General features: G+C 60.3%; 1 protein-coding gene across 1 annotated transcript in view; it reads left to right on the top strand.

The window, feature by feature from the left end:
- AK8 (adenylate kinase 8) overlaps positions 1–21,195 on the top strand; it is an 80,906-nt gene that overhangs the window by 32,348 nt on the left and 27,363 nt on the right. Inside the window, exons 10-11 of the mRNA XM_090274936.1 lie at positions 3,516–3,605; positions 18,506–18,647. Of these exons, the coding sequence (XP_090131062.1) occupies positions 3,516–3,605; positions 18,506–18,647 (232 nt within the window). The remainder of the gene's footprint in view (positions 1–3,515; positions 3,606–18,505; positions 18,648–21,195) is intronic.

Here is a 21,195-nt window from a genome sequence, read left to right as displayed (position 1 = left end):
ATGGAACGGCCCTTTTATTGTAGGAGATGTTCCTCTGCCTCTCAGGCAATACCGTTTTCTTGAAGTCTACTTTGCTATTAATGTAGCTGCTGTTTTATGATCGGTGTCTCTATGGCGAATCTTTGAAACTTTTTCTTTTAAACTATCTATGTAGGCATTTAATTTTTTAAATCCTGACCCGAGAACATGCTTAGAGAGGGGGAAAGGGATGGACAGAGAGAGGGAGAGAAACATGGATCAGTTACCTCTCACCCAGCAGCCAGTCTCCCCGCAGCCCAGGCGGGGGCGCCCTGACTGGGAACCGACCCTGGGACCTTTGGGTTGCTAGGCCGATGCTCCAGCCAACTGAACGACACCGGCCAGGGCTGTGTCTGATATTTCGAATATGTCTTGTTGGCAGCATGGAGTTGGGTCTTGCTTTTAAAAAAACACCCAGGCTGGCATTTTTCGGCCTTTCTGGTTAGTTCCTTTCCACTTGAGGTGGTTTTCATGTTGTGGGGTCAAGGCTGCTGGGCTGGTCTTGCGTCTTCTGTGTGTGTTATCCATCCTTCGTGCCTCCTTGCCAGCCAACTTGCGGGTTAAACAATGTTTCCAGTAACCCGGTGTGTTTCCTCTGCTGCCTGGTGAGCTCTGGCTCTTTGCTTTATCCTGGCCTGTGCGTGGTGGTTTCAGGGACTAAACCTGCGTTCCTTCCTTGTCACAGTTCGTCCCGAGTTAATGTTACGCCTCTCTGTGTGCAACACGCTGCCCTTCCAGCAGGGTGGTCCTGTCCTTTTGCGCTTGTTGTCATACATGTTGCCTCTACATATGTTATACACGCTACGATACATTGTAATTCTTTTCCCTTTATATAGTCTTTTTTTTTTTTTTTTTTTTAAGTCAGGAGATGCAGGGAAGAAAGGGTTTTATACACACCCACATACCAGCGATCTCCACTGCCTTGTTTAGATCCAGGTCTCTCTCTGATACTGTGTTTTTTCAATCTAAAGAACTTCCTTTAACATTCCTTGTAGTGAGAGTCTGAAGGTGACACATCCCTTCAGCTTTTATCTGTCTGAAAATGTCTCTATTTCACGTTCCTTCTCGAAGGGTGTGTTTGCTGCATATAGAAATCTATATGACAGCCCTTTAAGGACGTCACTCCGTGTTCTTACGGCTCCGCGTCGCTTCTGATGAGAGCCCAGCTCATTTCCCCCGTCGCTTCCCTATAGAGAGGGCATCGTTCTCCCACTCTGGCTGCTTTTCATGTTTCCTCCTCACCTGTAGTTTTCAGAAGCTGCACTGCTATGTATTAAGGTGTGGCTTTCTTTGTGTTTCTTCTTCTTGGGTCTCAGAGGCCCTTGGCCTTGGGGGTTGATGTTTCTCGTCAAGTTTTGAAATTCTTCTGTCATTATGTTTATGTGCCTCTCCCCCACTCTCTTCTTTCTGGAACCCCAGTCGCATGCACGTTAGACGGCTTGTGTCTGTCCTCCAGCAGTCTGTCCTTCCCGAGGCCCTCCGCCGCCCGCTCTGTGCTTCAGCTTGAGGACTTGCCATCGTCTGCTTCCCTGCCTCGCCCATCCGTCGACCTTTCCAGTTCTAGAACGTCCGCCAGTGTGTTTTGGTTTGGGTTTGGGTTCCATTTCTCTGCTGAGAGTCCTCCGTCTGGTCGCTCATTTTAACTCTCTTTTCCTTAAAAGTCCTAAACATATTTCTATGTTTCAGAGGACTTGCGTGCCAGTCCGATGTCTGCGTCATCTGTTGATCTGATCCTACAGCCTGTGTTCTCTCCTTAGAGGGTCACGTGTTCCTGGGGTTTTTTTGTTGTTGCTGCTGCTGCTGCATCTCCAGTAGTTTTTTATCACACGCCGGGCGTTGTGGTTCTCACGTTACTCAGAGTTGGCGTGTGTGGTTTTGCTTTAAGAATGTTAAGTTCAAAAGAGTTGAGTTTTAACAAGCAGTTAATTGACTGGAGGATCGATTTGATGCAGTCGAGGCCTATTTTTGGTTTTGTTAAGGTGGGACGGGGGCGTGCTTACTCTGGGGCTAGTGTATCTCCGCCCCTGAGGTGCGGCCTCCCTGGAGTCTCAGCAACGTGTCTGGGCGTCCCGCGGGCCCTGTCCCTCCGGCTGCCGGAATGCCAGCATCGCCGCACCGTGTGAATCTGCACAGGGCACGGCTTCCCGGGGGGCCCTTCTCTCCCAGGCCTCGTGGCCTCCCACCCCGCCATGCGCAGCTCCACCCTGACCAGAGTCGCAAGCAGGCCCCCACGCGGGTCCCGGGACACCTCTGCGACCCCGATCCACAGGTTCCCGCTGTCACAGAGCCCCAGGTCCCAGTCTTTGTTTCCCGCTGCTCCGTTTGGTGTCCACTGTCCCGTGCTGGCGTTTGGAAAGTCACCACAGGTAGACGTCGAGGGTGAACGTGGGGCCCTGTGTGACCCTTCTCTTGGGACCTGCAGCCCTGGCTGGCTGGCATCAGCACCTGAGAAGAGCTGCTTCGTATATTCTGTTGCGTGGCTCTTCATGGCAGAGGCCGCCACGACGCCTGGGCTCCCTCAGGGCCACACAGGCAGCCGAGCGCGCGTCCATGCCCCTCAGAGCTGGGTCTGAGCCCCTGCCGCGCAGCTCCCCTCCGGGTCTCGGTTTCCTCATCTGAAAAACAGCAGCTGTCGGGAGGCCTTTGCAAGACAAAGCACCCCGAGTGCTCCTGGCCATGGAGCGGTCCTGGCGGCCGCAGCCTTCGCTGTCCCTGCCGCTGCCCTGAGCGCGGGCCCTGCTGTGGCCGAGGACTGGGGACAGCTGCTTCCTTAAACCTTCACTTCGTTCAGTGGCTCTTAGGGTTGGCTCTGGCCTCAACATTAAGCAAAGCGAGACCGTGCACGTCCCAGCTATGGAAACGCAGCTGCGACCTTCACCTTGGGCTGTGAAGGGCCTTTGTAGCCGAGGAGGGCAGCCCGCGTTCATTCCGTCGTGACTGACGCTGCCTGCTACTGGCCACGACGGGCTCGTGATGGAAAGGCCCTGCTGCCCGGCCGGCCCCCCGAGGGGCTTAGTGGCATGGTCAGGGCACACCGGCACGCCGCCTTTGTCACGAGGGGCCGCTTGTGCCAACCAGTCACGGAAACGGCTCACCGACCGAGAGCCACCAGCCTGCCCCTGGCCCTGCGCAGACAGTGTGAACAGCAGCGCACGCGGGTGGGTCCCGGGGCGAGTCTCCCCCTGAGTGTGCACCCTGTCACGCTTCCGAGTGCCGAGGCCCTGCTCCGTCTCCCCCTCTGTCCATTTTTAACACGTCCTTTGCCAAGTGACTTCTTCTTTATTCCGTATCTTCCTCCTCGGCCTCTGTTTTATTTCCCAGTTCCCTCCGGATACTTACGTTCATGCGGACACACGCCACACTCAGGAAAGCCCTTTTATATTTTTTTCAGTGATCTTCCTTTTTTCCACCCAGCGGGCAGCCCTGGGTTTCTCCTCTTCTCCGTCTCCCTCCTATTGAAAATTTAACGGGTGTCTCTCTGTCCCCCTCTCCCCCAGTCTGCTGTGGGCAGCTGCTGAAAGAGGCCGTGGCAGCCAAGTCCAGACACGGCGAGGTCATCCGGCCCTTTTTTGAGAAGGAGATGGCAGGTAGGCCACACTCCCCACACCTGCCACAACCATGCGCCCCGGGAGGCTTGCTAGCACCGGGGGCGCCCATCGGGGGGACAGCGGGAGCTGGGAGCTGGGCTCTCTGGGAGCAGAGGCTCCAAACCTGCCTGTTGTGAGGTCTCACGGCTGCTCCGCCTGTCTCACGGGTAGGGGTCGGGGGGAGGCTCTGTGGGCCTGCCGTGTGTCTAACACGGGTGGTCCGGAAGGTTTGTTTCTCAAGAGCGTTTGCTTAAACAGAGCAAACTTAAAACGGAGACCCAGGGGATGCCACAGAGCTGCCCATGCCCTTTGTGACCCAGCGCGCAGAAACACCCCGGGCAGACACTCCGATTTAATCAGTGGTCAGAGCCAGCTCTGCAGGTGTGCAGACGGGCCGGCCGTTGGTCCTCAGGGGGCCTGATGCCGCCTGTCTGATGGGGGACGCTGGGCCAGATCATCGTTCCAGGGCCCCTCCCCTGACGATCCATGGTCTGAAGGCATTCCCAAGAGCTGACCCTTAGGAAGGGAACCTTGGAGATCATTCTAGTCCAGTTGCCTGCGTCCATGAATGAGCCATGGGGAGGGACCGGGCCGCTGAGGCCACACAGCCGGCTCATGTCGGGGCTCCTCCAGGCCCCGCATCATTCTCTCGTGCGTGAAGTTCTGCTACGGCCCCTCTGGGCGGTCAGGACAGTTATTGGGTCTGATACGATCACGCACTTGCTGTGAATACCACCGACCCCCGGAGGGAGCCGTGGGTGTAACGGGGGGTGTGTGCGCTGACAGGGGCACCCTCCCGGCAGAGTGCCCAGTGCCTTCTGCCGTCGTCTGGGCATGGGAAGTTGATGAGGAAGCTGTAAGAACGGGCTACTTGCTCCCAACTGTCAGCTCAGAGAGCCCCCCGGGGGCTCTCCCACGTCCCCCTGAACACGTTCTGGCCCCCAGGGTGAAGTTCAGCGTGCAGGGGCAGTGGTGTGCGCAGGGCAGGGCAGAGTCACTGTGTGGGGCAGCAGGAGGCGCCAGGCGAGCGTCACCTCCAGGGCAGGCTTCGGTGCTTCCCTGTGCATTCGGACCCCGGGCGCCCCCCGCCCTGTGCCCCTTTCAGAGCCTGGGCCTCGCAGCAGCAAGGGGGACGTGGAGGTCCACCGTGGCAGGGACTGGTGAGGATCAACGTGAGGCGCGTGCGCAGTGCCCGTGAGGCGTGTGACCAGGCAACAGGGACCTAGTGCGCAGGGTGCTCCCATAGCGCCACCTCCCGTGGATCAGGGTGGCGGGATGGTTAGCGCCCCGGTCGCTTGTTGGCTGGGTGAGCCACTGTGCCGCAGGCCAACAGACGCGTCGTTTCACAAGGAGCGGTGCTGCGGGTGTCCCCGGGCTCTGACTGGACGGTCACTTACTCACTCTGCGCTGATGAGCCCGCAGTGATGCAGAGGAAAGGTGGGGCCCACGCGGGGGAGGTGCCTCTGCTATCCGGCAGGTGTCGGGCAGCTCTGCAGGACTTCTTTGACTTGCTTCTTGCAACCCTTCTGTACTGTTAAAATTTTTTTCAGAATGAAGTTACAAAAAGTAAACATTTAGGCGGTTCCCAAATGAGCGCCCCTTCTGCCACTGTAAGGACACAGGCTTTTAGCCTCTGTGGGTCCTGGGGTAGCTGGATGGACCAGGTCACCGGTGGTGCCCGTGGCGATAAGACCGGTGTTCTGCCCCCCACGTCTGCCATCCTTGCAGGGCCACGTTACTCACCTTCTGTCGCTGCGGAAATGAACTCAGCTTTAGAACACCACTGGCTGCTCCCGCCCAGCTCTGTGGCCGTGGGGATTGGAGGGCTCTGCCGGGCTTCCCGACATGGCCTCCCAGTCCAGGCCTGGGACCAGCCAGCCGAAATGCAGAGGTGGCCCCTTACCCAATAAATGGCCATGTGCGGATGGTGGGGACAGGGAGCCTGGCCCCAGGCTTTCCCCGGGAAGAGCCCTGACTAGGTGGAGGCAGAGGTGGGACGGATAGTCCACACTGGGGCAGGGCCAGAGGATGGAGGCAAGACCTACAGTGACTCCTCTGGGGAGAGGGTGGCAGAGGGGTGAAGGGAGCAGTGACAAGTGTCTTCCCTGCACTGCCCTGGGATCAGAAGGTCGCTGTGTTTTGGGGGCCCACCGAGGCCTCTCAGCTTCCCCTCCTCACAGTCCTGGCGTGTTTTGGGTTTCTCTGCCCTCGGTGCCAGCCCCATGCACAGGGATGCAGGAGTCCTAGCTGCCCCCACGCGTGTTCTCACCTGTGACATCCAGAAGCCTGCGAGGTTCAGGGAGCCCAGGGAAAGGGCAGAGGTTCTTGGTAAAGACAGAGGTCTCGTCACCCTGGGCACAGCCCTGGCCCCTCTGAGCGGGCAGCTGTCTCCACCAGAGCATCTGACATGTCGCCAACCCAGTGCAGAAACGCCCCTCCCCACTCCGTCAGCCAGGCAGTGTCCTTCTGAGTACTGGTCCTCCTCTGCTGGGACACTCTGGCCCGTGCTCCTGGCTGCTGGCCAACGTGGCCAGCCTCCTGCGTCTGTCCCTGAGCTCCTGCCACTGCAGGCTCTTGTCCTCTCCACTCACCTTGGAGCCACAAGCCCCGGAGACAGGGAGCTTTGTTCCTATGAGGCCTCGAGGCCACGAGGCCACCCTCACGGTCATGGTCACCACCACCACCATCAGCAGCTCAGTGGGACGGATCCAGATGTCCTCCTTTGTCCTTCCCCCTTGGAGCCACTTCCTCTCATCTCCCCACGGAGCCTCAGGCTGTCATGTCCCAGTCGTGACCTCTGCAGACTTCGTTATGTTCTTTGGTGTCCCCACAGGGGCTGCCAACACCTCCTTTTGGATCAGCAGCAAAATTAATAACTGGTGTTTTCCCATCTTTCCACATTTACTGGGCAGAGGACCCCAGGGCCCCATTTCAGCTCGTCCTAAATCTCTTGATCCCAGGCTCCTGGTGACGCACCTGGGACAGAGGCGTGGGGAGATGCTTATGGGGTGTCCTGGACTTGGAAATATGCAGGTCTGACCTGCTACACTTGTCCCGACTCGAGCCACTGCGGAAAGACAGATTTATTCCCGGGGGTTCTGCACACGGTGCATCTTCTCCCATCAGCTGCCTCCTCTGCAGTCCCCGGAGTCGGGGGTTGGGGCTGCATGTGACCCACAGGTCCGCTCTAACTCACTCTTACGTGGGTACGGAACAAGTCTGAGCCTGTTCTGGGCTTCTGGAAAAGTAGCTGCTCGGATGCCGCACACCATTTAAGGTGAGACAGTCAGCACCCCTCCGCTCCAGGGCAGCGTGCAGGCCGGTTCTTCATCCCCCAGGTCAGGCGAGGGGGCTGGTTCTTCATCCCCCAGGTCAGGCGGGGGGGGGGGGCCTCCACATCTCCTCCTCTGCTGAGGTCACTCAGGGGTCACTCAGCAGCCACCACCTCCACTGGCCGCACGGCTCCTCCCTGGGGCCACGACGGAGTGGAGGCTCCTTCATTCTGGAGACCCAGAGCCCCCCGAGGAAAGCGGCCCCTGTCTGTGCCCGCTGGGCTATCTGGGTCCCCTGTTGTCACTGAATGTGACAACCAGCCCTGCTTGTCAGCCTCCGCTTGCCCTGGGGGTCTGCCCCGGTGCAGTATGTGCCCTTTCCCAGGGATTTCAGCAGAGAATGAGGGCCCGCGCCCGCGGCTGTGCACGCGGCTGTGGGCAGGAGCTACACCCCAGCCCCAGAATGCTGGCTCCAGTCAGTGGTCTGGGGTGGCCTACCTGGCTGTGCTGACTTTTCATTCTCGAATGTGGCCTGGGCTGTCTCTGATCGGCCACCCAGGGAAGGCAGCTAAACAGCCGGCAGCGGGTCTTGCCCGCGCTGATTCAGGCCTAGGCTCTGACCCTGGCTCCGCACTCAGCACGTGTGGGTCGGGGGACCTGGTGGGCCTGCCAGCGAGGGTGTGTCTCCAGCCTTTCGCATTTCCTGTCTCCCCAGGGGCCGCTTGTGTGTTCTAGCCCTGCCAGCGGGCTTGTTGGCCAGAGAACCACGGGTGTCTCACTCCCTCCAGCCCTGTAGGCAGCCCCGCCTCGAGCTTCCTCCCACATTCAATTACCGGGAGGCCTAAATCCCTGGGCGCACACGCCAGACGGGAGGACCTTCTGGTGAGGAAATGGGGACTTCATCGGTGTGATCACTTTTCCCTGAAAGCCGAGTCCTGACGTGCAGGAAGGAGAGCGGGGAAGACCGCGTTACTGAGTGTTGCCTGGGCCTCCTCCCTAAACACTTCTGTCTGGAGAGGGTCCCTTGGGGCCCCGCAGAGCCGGGGAAGAGGCGGCCGATTTGAGGGAGATTCGACTGTAATTTGCACCTTTTCTGGTAATGAGATCCCAGCGTAGCCCACGCAGCCCCAAATCGGCATGATTAGGAGCGTTTTCCAGAGCCTTCTGTGCATCCACCTCCCAGGAGGCATGGCTCACAGCTCAGCCGACACGCCTCCTTTTTTAGGGGGAATTAATATTCTCATCACTAAATGCACACTAAAGACTCCACAATAGACCGGCGTTTTGCTTTTGTTAAAAACTTGCAAAGAGTCCCCGAGTTGAAAGACAAAGTAAACCTTCCCAACCGAGGAGGGGAGCGAGCGCAGCCCAGAAAGGGCGAGGGCGACGTCCCGCAGCCACAGCCGCGCGCAGGGGACGCGAGGGACCTGGCCCGGCTCTGGCAAGCCTGGGCTCGTGGGCTGTCTGTACCAGCGGAAGATAGCGCCTGGCTCTCTAAATTATTTACCGGTTGATTAATAGACTCACAGGGGTATAATTAGGTGAGGGAGAGACCGTGGGTGCAGCCACCGGTACAGTGCTTGGGGGAACGGGAGCCTTCATTTTTCGCAGAAACTTTCTAGGGTGCGGGCGTTTGAAGATAAGTTGGGAAGAGCTCCGGCTCTTCTCTTTTGAAGTGGAAATAGGACAGTTTGAATCCGTCGAGTTTAATTTTTCACAAGCTTTAGGGGCCCTGTGGTGCAGCTCCCTTTTTATTATTGCAAAAACCCCGCATTTTTCTTTCATTTTGTGCACACACGCACACACGCGGCCCAGGCAGTAAGTAATAAACACCTTCATTTACCCTTTCATTCAGCGTGTCTTTTAGCGGGTGTCCCGCCTGGGACGGCCCCCGCCGGCGCCCCCACCGCCGGGCTGCCAGGGGGTGATTAGCGGCCGCCCGTAATTTATGCATTTTCACGGACCGCACCTCCGTCTGACAACGCTTTTGAAGTAGCTCCTTTTTTCAAGTCAGACTCTGACTTTTCCGCTGGGACTGCTACAAAGATTTCCTTGTGGAGCTTCAGCGCGCGTCCTTTCCGGGGAGAGGGGCTGTGGCCGGGGGAGCCCAGCCGGGCAGCAGCCCTCGTGGCGGCGGCCATGTGCAGGGCCAGAGAGTCTGTTCCTGAGAACGGGGCGAGGAGGGGTCAGCGCCCTGCTTACCGGCAGGCTCCTGCCCCAGAGGCCCAGCTCCCCGCTTTTGAAAAACGAGACTTTCCTCGCAGAAGCGCGGGTTGTCTCTGCCATCAGGTCACAAAGCCTTTTGTTCAGCGGCCGAACCCGTGGGGAAACTGAGTCAGCGAGGGCTCTCGGTTCGCTCGCGCTTCTGTTCAGCGACGCTGCCTCCCCGGCCAGAGCCGTCTGGGGCTGTTCCCGGCCACAGGCGCTTCGCTGGCCTGGGGTTCACACAGGGCTCGCCCTGGGCCGGGCTTCCAGGATCACAAAAGGAGAGGAAGCAAAAACCCACACATGTCTGGCAAGTCTAAGGTGAGCCCCGAAGTGCATGGTGACCTTCTCACTCTGACCAGAGCTTCTGGAAGCATCTCCCCCACCACGCTCAGCCCCAGTGGCTTCCAGCCCACTCAGCCGTGAAATCGTCCGCGACAGGCTGGACCCCGAGGCCCCAGCCGCCTCCTCCAGCCGGGGGTTCTCCCGTGCAGTGGCCTGGGGGGGTCCGCTCACACCCCCACGCAGGTGCAACTTGAAGCCCCCACCTCTGGGACTGTCCCTGACACCGGCTTCTTTCTCTGGCGCTGCAAGTGGGGCTTGCGGAGGGGGCGCTGCCCTGGTGTCCCTGGGACGGTGGCCATGTCCCTGAAACAGGTCAGGGACACGAGACTGGCTGGGGTTTGTCAGCTAGAAGGTGACGCTGAGGCCTCCCCGTGGGGCACGTGGCACAGCTGTGACAAATGAGGGGAGCGCAGGGCCCACGCCCTTCACTCCGCACCTGTCCACGCTGCTCTGAGCGGCTGCTGCCGGCTTTGGGTCCCTGGCCCCCGCGGGAACCGGGAACCGGCAAAGGCGCCCTTCTCTGTGGCATAAAGTGACAAATGTTTTGTTATGCTGCTGCTCCCACGGGTCAGGATTTCAGGCAGGGCACGTGGCTCAAGTGCCCTCCGCCATGACTCGGTCTCGGTCAAGTAGTTCCGCAGTGGAGGGAACGAGGCTGCTCCCTGGCGCCCTGTCTGGTTCTCAGTTCTGGTGTCTGCCTGGTTCTGTGGCGCCTGCTTCTGTGGCTCCTCCCCCTGTGGCTCCTCCCCTGTGGCTCCTCCCCTGTGGCACCTCCCCTGTGGCACCTCCCCTGTAGCTCCTCCCCCTGTGGCTCCTCCCCCGTGGCTCCTCCCCTGTAGCTCCTCCCCCTGTAGCTCCTCCCCCTGTGGCACCTCCCTTGTGGCTCCTCCCCCTGTGGCACCTCCCCTGTGGCTCCTCCCCTGTGACACCTCCTCTGTGGCTCCTCCCCTGTGGATCCTCCCCTGTGGCACCTCCCCTGTAGCTCCTCCCCCTGTAGCTCCTCCCCCTGTGGCTCCTCCCCTGTAGCTCCTCCCCTGTGGCTCCTCCCCTGTAGCTCCTCCCCCTGTGGCACCTCCCTTGTGGCTCCTCCCCCTGTGGCTCCGCCTGTGGCACCTCCCCTGTAGCTCCTCCCCCTGTGGCACCTCCCTTGTGGCTCCTCCCCCTATGGCTGCTCCCCCTGTGGCACCTCCCCTGTGGCTCCTCCCCTGTGGCACCTCCCTTGTGGCTCCTCCCCCTATGGCTGCTCCCCCTGTGGCACCTCCCCTGTGGCTCCTCCCCTGTGGCTCCTCCCCCTGTGGCTCCTCCCCTGTGGCTCCTCCCCTGTGGCTCCTCCCCCTGTGGCATCCGCTAAGGCTGTTGTGCCCACGATGGAGCCTCCTTGCCCGGACCTGGTGCCTGGAGTGAGACACGTGGGGCCGTGGGGGCTGGTCAGGCAGCTCTGTTCCGATGGCCTCTTCACGCGGCTCCCTTGCGCTTCCCCACCGCACGGCAGCCTCAGGTTCGCCAGCCTTCCTGCCTGGTTCTGGGGAAACCAGCACCCCAGGGAGTCCAGGGCGGCAGCGGGGAGTGGGTGGAAGGTGGGCTAAGCTGCGAGGCTCCCGTCAGACTAGTCAGTACGACCAGCCCCGGCCGGGGGGCGGGTCAGAGCCCACCTCTCCATGGGGGAGTGGCGGTCTCCGTCTTCCACCGCAGGGACGGCTAGAGGCGAGCCTTCGGCGGCGCTCAGGCCGGCTGCGTGTGTGGCTGTGGAGGCGAGCGGGGCGGGGGGGGGGGTGGCGTGACGTCGCCCCTGCCCCCGAGGGGCTCGCTGGGAGCTCGGGGGCCTGAGTCCAGTTCTCGTTTAAAGAGGAAAGACCCCCAGAGGAGCGACAGAGGGACTCGCCCAAGGGCGCGCTGCAAGTGACCCACGGAGTGGAGGGCAGGGCTCGTGCTGCCCCCGCCGCGAAAGGCAGGGACCGAGCACAGAGGCCGGGCTCGGGGCCCAGAGTCGGGTCACCTGCCTTTAAACCCGGGCCCACTGCCTGTTCGCTGTGTGGCCTCGGACAAGTCACCGTCGTCCCTCTCTGTGTCGCGGGATTTAAAAAAAATAATTATCGCGGATTTTTCACTGTATCGCAGGATTTTGCGGTACTGCGTACGGATGTTGTTAGCGTTACGTAGGTTTAAGAGCGTAGAATAAATGTAAGGTTCCTACTTCACGGGGGGCGGGTCTGGAACGTAATCCCCGCGATAAGTGAGGGGTCACTGTACTTCCTCTCTCTGTGCCTCAGTTTCCTGATCTGTGAAAGGGGTTGTTCTGAAGGTCACATGAAGGAATACTTGTGTTAGCACGCGCGCATGCTCAGAACAGCGGGGCCGGGGCAGGCGCGCCAGCACGTGCTTACTGAGCAGATTCGCCGTCACGCCTTCTCTGTCCCAGGAAACTGGGCTCATGGCAGCTCCCCGGTCCCCAGGCGCTGCTGGTTTTCTCCTCCCAGATCGCGGGGGCGGCGGCGGCGGCGGCGGCGGGGGCGTTCTCACCGCCCCTCAGACGTGGGGTGTGGGGGGGGCAGCTCCGTCTGAGCCCGAACCCATGACGCGGGGGGACTCGTGTCGCCTAGACTCCTGGGCCGGCCGGGGCCGCTGTCTGAATCCGCTGCACTTTGAGGCCTTCCCGTCCCTGACAGGCTGCCAGCCTTCCTCCCACTTTCCCATTTTTACTTTCATTTTCCATGGGAAGACGTGGAAAAGGGTTTTAAGACCAGAATAGCTAATTATCAAATCATTACACACTGTGGGAAAGGGAGCATTTTTAGTGCAAGTCTTATTAACTTGCTAAGTGAAGGGCCCTTTGTTTCTGGAAGAATGTCTGTATTTAAATGGTCTCTTTCCATCTGAAACTCCACCGCAGAGACGAGCGGAAGCGTGGGAGGCCGGGGCCCCGCCTGGTTGCCTGGCAGCTGCTGAGCCGAGATGTGGGGGCCCCTCAGGCCTGTCTTCCCGTTCGCCCGAGCCGCGGCCGAGGGGGGGCTGGTGGCTGGAATGTGCTCATAATTGGTGAAAGCCCCAGGGCTAATGTACTTTTCTAGACTTGAAAAAAGTCCAGTATCCAAAAAAATTATTTCCCGGCACCATTGTCTGCCAAGCGATTTTAAATGTTATTGTTAAGCAATAGAGATGTTAGAATACAGACTTTTGGAAGCTGAAGAAGTCTCAGAAGACGTCTGTTCCATCTCCCAGGCCCTGGAGACAGGGCTCGTGCGGGGCCAGGGACTGGAGTTCACCAAGGAGGCCAGCTAGGTCCGGGGCGTACTGCCCCCGCCCCCCAGGAATTGCGGGGTGCGGCGAGTCCGTACAATTTCGCATCTCTTCATCATATCCCTTGGGGCGCTTGGAAACGCCACGTTGAACATTTGGGGCTCGTATGGGGCGCAGTATGAAAGATCGGCCAGCAGGTGGCAGTAAACAATAAACAAACAGCGTCTCGAAGGCCACCGCGGCCCCCAGCCCCGCCCTGCCGGCCCTGCCCGCGCCTCTAGGACGCCCCTGATTTCCGGTTATGGCAGCGAGGGGGCTTGCAGGCCATGGCGGGGGTAGGGGGTGGTAACAATCTCCCAGAAATAGCTTTCAGTGAACAACAGTGATAGTAACTTGGGGACCCAAAGGGTCCAATCCCTGTCCTGGGCCGAGCCCCCAACATTCTGGGGGAGAGACGTGGGAGGGGGACGTTTCTTCCAAGCGTCAGTAGCATGAGGTGGTGATGAACAGACGCATCCCTCTTCCTCCCCACAGTCTGTTCCCTTTCTCAGGCTTCCCCGCGGGGGCCTCAGGAGCGGGTGGGCCCAGCGCTGCGGGGGGTGTCGGGAGGGGAGCAGAGAGCACACCTCAAGTCTTCACGGACCCGACAGGCAGCCAACTGTCACCTTTACCCTGACTGCAAGGGCACTTGAAGGAAAGAAGTCCCGGGGGCAGTCCCAGGGTGTATGTGTGTGTATGTGGTGTGTAGATGCGTGTGGATGTGAGTGTGTAGGTGTGTGTGCACACAGGAAAGCATGGGTGTGGGGGTGGGATAGGGACTGTAGTGGGAAGTCATGCGTGTGTATAGGGTCAGCTGGGGGGGGGGGTCTTTCTTGCCTCCAAGCACCGGCCGAGGGAGCTGTTTCCTTTTCTCCACTTTTGTTCCGGCCCTGGGGACCAACTCCAGCCCCTCCCGCCCCTCCCGCCCCGGCCGCCCGGCCCTCCCCAGCTGAGCCCCAGGTCAGGGGCCCTACCTGGGGGACTGAATGCGGGAGCACAGGTGTGGACAGCAGGCGGCAGTGGGGAGCAGGGTGAGGCACTGAGCGGGGCCTGCAGGAGTCCCCCCTCCCCCACCCCTTGGCTCCCTTCCACCGGGAGGCCGGGAGCTGGGCCTCCTAACCCCCACGCCTGAGGACAAGAACGGAGCCCCGCCCCGCATCTCAGGGGGCCCTGCTTGTGCTGGAGCTTTGAGCCTGTTGAGCAGGAGGGAGCTTGATGGGGTGCTGGGCCTTTAAGCAGAAACCCTCGGGTTCTAGTCGGGTGTCTGGGTGGCACGGGGGACCTGGTAGGACCCTGCGAGGCCTGGGTGCCTGCCCCCTGTGACCGTGGCTCCCATCAATGCCCGTGCCAAGCACGGCCCGCTGGCAGAAAATAAAGGGACTGAGATTTTAATAAGCTCAAGGTCCCCGCGAGCACTGCCGCCTTTTATTGAAGATCTTGAGGGGAAAAGGCCCTGAAGCCTGCGCTGTGGCCTCAGAAATCACGGGATGTTCGTGTCTCGTGCTTTGCTATATTCAGGGTTGACAGGACGTTCCGGGGAGGTAGCCCTCGGCAGCCACCGGCAGAGACGGTGACTGTGAGGAGGCCGGGAATCCAGCCTGGGGCACCTGACTTAATGGGCCGGACCGTGGGCCTCGCTGAGAGCCTCTGTCTGAGCGCGGATCAAGGGCGCACGGACAGCCCTGTCAGGGCCACTTGAAATGTCCCGCAGAGCAGCGCGACCAGACAGGCCTGCTCTGGAGGCGGTGCTCAGGCGGGTCCGCCACGTGGGGTTGGGGAAATGAGTCCACAGCCTGCGGGCAGAAAACCAACCCCCTGCAGGGGTTCGGGGGGGTGGCTCCAGGCCTCAGCCCTGGGCCGGCCTCCACGGCTGGGTCCGCAGCGCCCTGGCAGGGTCAGTGGCCTATGCAAAGGAAGGCAGGTCCTCCAGGGGCTTACCTGTCCCCTTCACCTGGACCCTGAGCCCGATGGCGGAACACGGAGACCCTGTGCTCCAGAGAGTCTTCTGTGCTGGGAGAGGACCGGGAGCCCCTTCAGCCTCGCAGCCCCTCCAAGGCCCCATGGATGAGGGCGCAGGGCTAATGGCCCCGTGTGAGGGCCTGGGCTGTGGTCCCAGGCTTACCCGCAAAGCGCCGGATCTGGGCAGACACCGCGGTGCCAGGCTTGGGGCAGAGCTTCTGGGAGTGGGTGCTGTCACGGGAGGACGAAGGCTCAGCCAACACCCCAAGGCCCCCGAAGCATGGCCTTCTGGGAAGGTGTCATTCTTTGTCCTTTGGATGATCTCGCACAGTGGCCGACCCAACCTCCTTTAGGCATTTAAATAGTTTCCTTAAAAAACAAACAAACACTTTAAATGGCAAGCTTTAAACATGCATTAAAAGGATAGAGAACCTGCGGGGACAGTCACCTGTATGATGAACCCACGTGTGCGTGGCCTCCTGTGTGTCTTGGTTTCTCGTCTTAGAAAGGAGGGAGGTCAGTGGGTGGCCTTCTAGGCCCTTCACTCTGGCGTCGCCAAGGCTCCGAGGCGCCCGGGCCTGCCGTTGTCCTAAGACTGTGGCTCAGTGGCTGCCACCGCCCTGGGGGAGCCTGGCTTCCGAGCAAGGCCCGGCTCTCGGAGAAGCTACTCAGAAATGATCGCCCCCCACCCAGCGGAGGCCTCCATGGGCCCAGGGGGGGGTCACTGGTCGGCCTGCTCATTAGCAGGGGACCTGCCCTGCCAAGCCCAGGCCTATTTCAAACCCACAGCACCCTCCTGGGGCCCGATTTCAGCTCAAATGTTGGGCTTCATGTCTGCAAGGCAGGGTGACGAATTCCTGCCAGTGGCTTCATCGTAGCCGCCTGGCGGGACGCTGCGTGAACCTTTTGAAGGAACTAACCCACACGTCACTGCATGAGACGGCCAATGGAGCTGGCACCCCCCTGGGTCTTCTCCAGACCCACACGAGCCCGTGGGGCAGAGGAGGGCATGGGGGCGGGGAGGCTCCATGGCAGCACCCCCGGGACCACAGGGCTCTCCGCTCATGCCTGCTGTAGAAGGGAACTGGAGTGGCTGAGGGCTGAGTGCTCTGGGTTTCACTCTAAGGCGCTCCCGCAAAGCAGCTGCCGCTCAAGCCCCCCTGGGCGCCTGCTCAGACACTGCCCCCCTGCAGGTGAAGGGGCTGCGGTTCAGGGCGTTGGCACGGGCACCGACCGGGGCAGAGCTGGGATGGGAAGGGGATGCACCTCAGCGGCCCGCCCGTGGGCACGGCCCGGAGCTGGTGGCATCTCACTGCCCAGGATTCCCGGGACTTGACGGGCACCGGGCCTGTGGGCTCCACCAAAGATGGTTTCCTTGTAGAAACTTGGGAAGCCAGAGCTGTTAGCAGCTGTTTTTTATGTGGGGGCCTCCCCTGGGGGCTGCAGTGGCCCCTTTCATGGGGCCTGGGACCCCGCAGGGTGGCTCTGCTGGCTGGCCCCACAAAGTGAGCTGCCGTGCGCAGACGTGGACACTGACCCCCGTGTGCTCACTCAGGCAACCTGCACTGAGGGCCAATGTGTGACCCGCCACGGTGGCCAGCTGTGGCCCCCGTCCCCTTCTCTCCTGAGGACCTGCCACAGCCCCCGCCGCCCCTCTGCTGCAGCCGCACTGGCTGTCTCTCATTCCTGTGTCCCCGAGCCGGTGCCCCGGCTGCCCTCTCTGCCAGAGCGGCCTCCCCAGGCAGGTCTCAGCAAATGCGACCTCCTCACGGGTGCCGGGACCCAGGCAGCCAGCAGCCTCCTGCGCTGGCTTGTCCTCCTTGTGTTTATGACTCTGAAACCCTTACCTCTCCGTGTGTGGTCCGTGGCCCCCGCCTGAGCGTAAACTTGGGGGAGGGGCAGAGCCCCGGCCTCCTGCTCACCGTGTACTGCAGTGCGGGACGTGGCGGGGGACATGGTGGGGACACTGTGGGGGATGCGGCGGGGGGCAGCCCCTGGGATGTGCACAGAGGCCCGGGGGCTCAGAACACCCGACCACGGGCAGACAGGGAGACACTGTGAAATCCCAGGTTACCTCCCGCAGGCCTGGAACTAGGCATGTCCTGTTGACTGTGGAGAACGGCTTGTCTTTCTTGTTGGGTGGACGAGGAAGAGGAGGCCCAGGGAGGTTGGGCGGCCAACCGGAGGCCAGCCAGCATGCAGGGCAGGGCTGAGATGCCCCTAAGCTGCGTTCCACACCCCCCACCCGGCCCCCATGGGCCCTGCAGAGGCAGGTCAGGCCGGTTGGAACACGTTGGCTTAGCTGCCGCAGAGCCCGTCTGTCTGTCCCACACCTGCTACGTGCCGGCTCTGTGTTCTCACCGTGCAGGAACGAGGGAGGCCTCGTCCTTTGTCCTTGGGACCCAGCGTCCTTCCTAAGGGGCAGACAGTGCGCAGAAAGTTAGCAGCAGCAGGGGGGGAGGGGGGTGCACAGGGCTGACCCCGGCAGGGGCCGGCCTCGGAGCAGGCTGAGTCCGAAGGCCGCGCTCTGGACAGAAGGACGGGACATTCACGAGGAATTGAGGGTCTGGGGGACAGGCCCCAGGGAGGGAGGCAGGAACTGGACCTTCCGAGCCAGTTGGCCGTGGGGGAGAGGACAGCGCACTGGGGAGCCCCAGCAGGTGCAGGCGGGGGAGGAGACGGGGTCGCCATGTGAGTTCTCAATCCTGTTATGTAGCTAGATGTTCTCACGGGGGTGGAACCCCCTTCTGCTCCTTCCCGGGGGGCTGGGGACAAAAGGCTGAAAGATGTGAGCGGATACAGGGGACGGGGCATGCAGGTGACTCAGAATGAGGGGCACAAGGTGACTCAGAATGAGGCTACGCTGCTCTGGTGACAGGGGAGTAGCCGGCATGTCATGGCCGTGAGGAAGGCAGGCGTCGGTGGTTTTTCTGCCTCCCTCACCTGTGTTCACCTTGCTGTCAACCTGGGGGCCTTTGGGGACGTTGCAGACATGTGCACTGGGGCCCCAGCCTGACCCGCAGGTACTGCAGGAGGGACCGGCACCTCCTGAGAAGCTGCCACCCCCCCACCCCCGTCACTGCCAGTCTGGAAACCAGCTCCCATGGGGCCCCTGTTCACAGCAAACGTGGTGATATTTACCAAGTCTTTCTGGAAAAACGAGTGCAAAGTGCACGGAATGCAGAGCAAATTGCTAGAACGCGGTACATCAGCGACACAGGACATTTAATGGATCTGAGAGGAGAGAAGGATTTCGGGAAAATGTCAAGCGTGGAATGTAAATAAGAGACTTCTCACCACCTCATCTCCCCGAGACTTTATTCCAGGCTCCAGTTACACCTGGAGCCGAGATCCTCAGAGACGTGATCCTTACACCGGGGGGGACCCTGTGGGCTGAGAGGGGCGGGGCTGCTGCTGAGAGCACTGGGCCCCCACGGGACCCCATCCCCTCAGCGGGGCCTGGTGTGCGTCTGTGAAGAGTCTTCTGCTGCAAATCTGCATCCTTGGGGGGAAAATGGCCCACGTGTCACTGGAGGGCTGGGAACTACCCTGGCTGCCAATGGGCATGATTATTTCATCTAGGTCAGGGAAAGGTCAGGGTCAAGCTCATCCTTGACCCACCTCAGGTAACCAACATTCTTCCCGTCACTGGGACCGTGGGTGGAGGGACCTGAGAACGGGCACCCACACACAGTCTTGTCCACCTACACCCAACTCCTCACCGGTTCAGTTCATGGTTAAGTTCAGTGTTGGAAGCCCACAGGCCACGGATCCTGCCTCACAGTCTCGTCGGGCCAGGAGAGGGGCCAGGACGGCAGAGTGACCCCTGTCCTTTCTCTGCAGTCCCCGACGGCGTCGTCACGAAGGTGCTGCGCGAGCGCCTGACCCAGCATGACTGCGTGCAGAAGGGCTGGGTGCTGCATGGCTTCCCGCGAGACCTGGACCAGGCGCACCTGCTCGACTGCCTGGGCTGCCAGCCCAACAGGTGAGCGGGCCCCGCCCCTCCGGGGGCTGCCGGGCCCCGAGCCTCCCGGTTTCCTGCGGCAGAGGGTCTGTTACCTGTCCGCGCCCGCGCCCCCTCTGCCGTGTGAACCTGGACTGAAGCTGAGGTTCAGACCCTGGCTTTGTCCCCTTGCCGGACCTGAACTTGCTCATCTATAAACTGGTAACACACGGCCGAGTCTCCACGCCGCCGTGGGAGGGTCGTGCGGAAAACCGGCGTCTTCTCTTAGTGCTTTATAGCTGCGTCTCTTCCACGGAAATCTGGATGCCTCTGGTGTTTATTTTGATGTCAGTTGGCTGTACGCGCCTAACTCTTTTTCCTCGAGTGGTTCGCCATTCGTCCCAGCGCAGGGCTGACTGTTGTTGAGTATACCGCTCTTCACCCGCCAGCGTGAACCGGAGGCCCAGCACGAGTGGACACTGAGGGAAGAAACACAGGGCACCCACCTGAGAGCAAAGGCTGCTTAGTCTGCGCCGGCCGCCGCCCCTGGGTTTGGCAGAGACACGGAGGGAGGCCAAGGAGCCGAGAGTCCTCCAGTGGGAACCAGGGGGGTTCGGGGGTGTCCTGATGGAGATGGGGGGCCCGGGAAGCTGAGGCGGCCACCGAGGAGCGGGCGCCCCATGGACTTGGTGAGGGGAGCGGCCAGGGTGCGCCCATGCTGAACTTCCTGAATTCGTGCGTAGTGGAGAGGGCCTTTCTTTGTAAACAGCGAGCAAAGTAAAGAATTGTTGGGGCACTTTGCTTCCGCTCAGCGTCCTGCATCGTTCCCGCACTGTCCTCTGACAGCTCCGGGGTGGCGGTGATGTGCGGGGGTCTCCCGGCACGGTGGCCCCCCCACCGCCCCCGTCTGAACGCTCAGCCTGTCCCTCGCTCCCTCTCAGGTTGCTTACGCTACTTAGCACGTGGGCCTCTGTCTCGGTTCGCTTGTTACTTCTCTCTGGAACCTTGTGAATGCTTTGTATGTCCATTACTTCACGGGGATTTTCTTCTAGTGCATCGGTAGTATTTTTCTGGTTCGTTACTGGGTGTTCTTACTCAGGAAGACCGATTATGCGTACGTTGGGTATCTACCACCTGCCGTCCATCATTCCGACTTCCTCCCATTAGCTTTTATCTTCCCCTTTTCTGTACTATTTCCTCAAATCTGCCCCTCACAATAATCTTATTTTCTGTCATACTCGTTTCTTGGTGCTTCTGATTTTTTTCATTTTTATAATGATTTTACGTTTCCCTTGGTTTCTTCCCCTCAACTTCGTCAGCTTCTTTCATCTGCTTTTACCTCATCCTTTTCTCTTTGATTTCTTATATCATACGGTCTGTTCTGCCTAAATTATTTTGAGAGTATCGATGGGGCTTTATCTAAAATGTTCTGTAGTTTCCTGGAGTAATTCTTCTTCCGAAGGGTATTCATTGTCTGTCTGTCTGTCTGTCTGTCTCTATTTATTACTTTTAGGACCCTTTTTTGGTAGTGCCTATGTCTGAGCCCCAAGGTGGGTGTATTAATATTTTGCAGGGTGTGTGTCTTTGAACAGGCCTGTTGTTTGTCCCCGAGTAGCGCGGGCTGTCTATCAGTGTCCTGTGGCCGCTGCGTAACCGCAGACTCGGTGGCCTCCACAACCCAGCACGCCGCCTTACAGCTGTGCAAGGCTGAAGTCCGAGTGTGAGCGGTTTGCGTTCCTCCTGGGGCTCTGGGAAGAAGCCACTTCCTTGCTTTTCCGGCTTCTGGAGGCTGCCCGCAGCCCCTGGGTTGCGTGCTGCCCCTCTGGTCTTCACCGCCAGCGGCCCGGCAACCCACTGACCCAGCCTCTGTGGTCATGGGAGCTGGGAAGGTTCTCGTTTTTAAGGACCCAGGTCGTTAGAGGGGCCCACCCAGATAATCTAACCATATCAGCATCCTTCATGTAATCCCGCCTGCAAAGCCCCTTTGCCATGTAAAGTGATGCGGTCACAGATTCGGGGATTAGGAGGTGGCATGTGTCAGGGGAGCAGAGTCCTGCCCGGTTGGAGGCCCGCTTACATTCCGAGGGCTGGGGCTGGAGGGCTTCCTGCCGGGACACTGAAAGGCCTGTCTAGTTTCAGGCCTGTGGGGCCCAGCGGGCAGCCCGAGCATCCTGTCTCGTCACCTGCCCGCCTGTGATGTCCAGGGACCGTGGCTCTGTGTGAACTCATCCCCCACCTGGAGATGAAAGGCATCAGGAAAATGCCAAACAGTCCCTTGAGAAGATGCTGGGGCGGGGTGGGGGGTTGGGGGGGCACTGCCACGTGGGGGACCCAGTCGGCGCTCATTTGTCTGAACCCCAGGGGAAAGCTGCCTGTTTTATTTACTGCCCCCTGCGAGGGGCCAGGGCTGCAAGACCCACAGTTTATCCTGAAGCAATCGGGGAGCAAGAGTCCAGAACTCCGTGATTTAGGCAGGCCTGCAAGTGAGTACTTCCCTCCTCACCAGCAAGTAAAAAGCAGCTCCTGAGGACTTGGTAAATAACGCCCATTTAATTTATTTGACCCTCGGGCAGAGGACAAGCAGGGGGAA

The sequence above is a fragment of the Furipterus horrens genome, unplaced genomic scaffold, assembly GCF_987537825.1.
Source record: "Furipterus horrens unplaced genomic scaffold, mFurHor1.1.pri manual_scaffold_4, whole genome shotgun sequence".
Classification (NCBI taxonomy): Eukaryota; Metazoa; Chordata; class Mammalia; order Chiroptera; family Furipteridae; genus Furipterus; species Furipterus horrens.
This window is presented reverse-complemented; position numbering and strand designations above follow the sequence as displayed.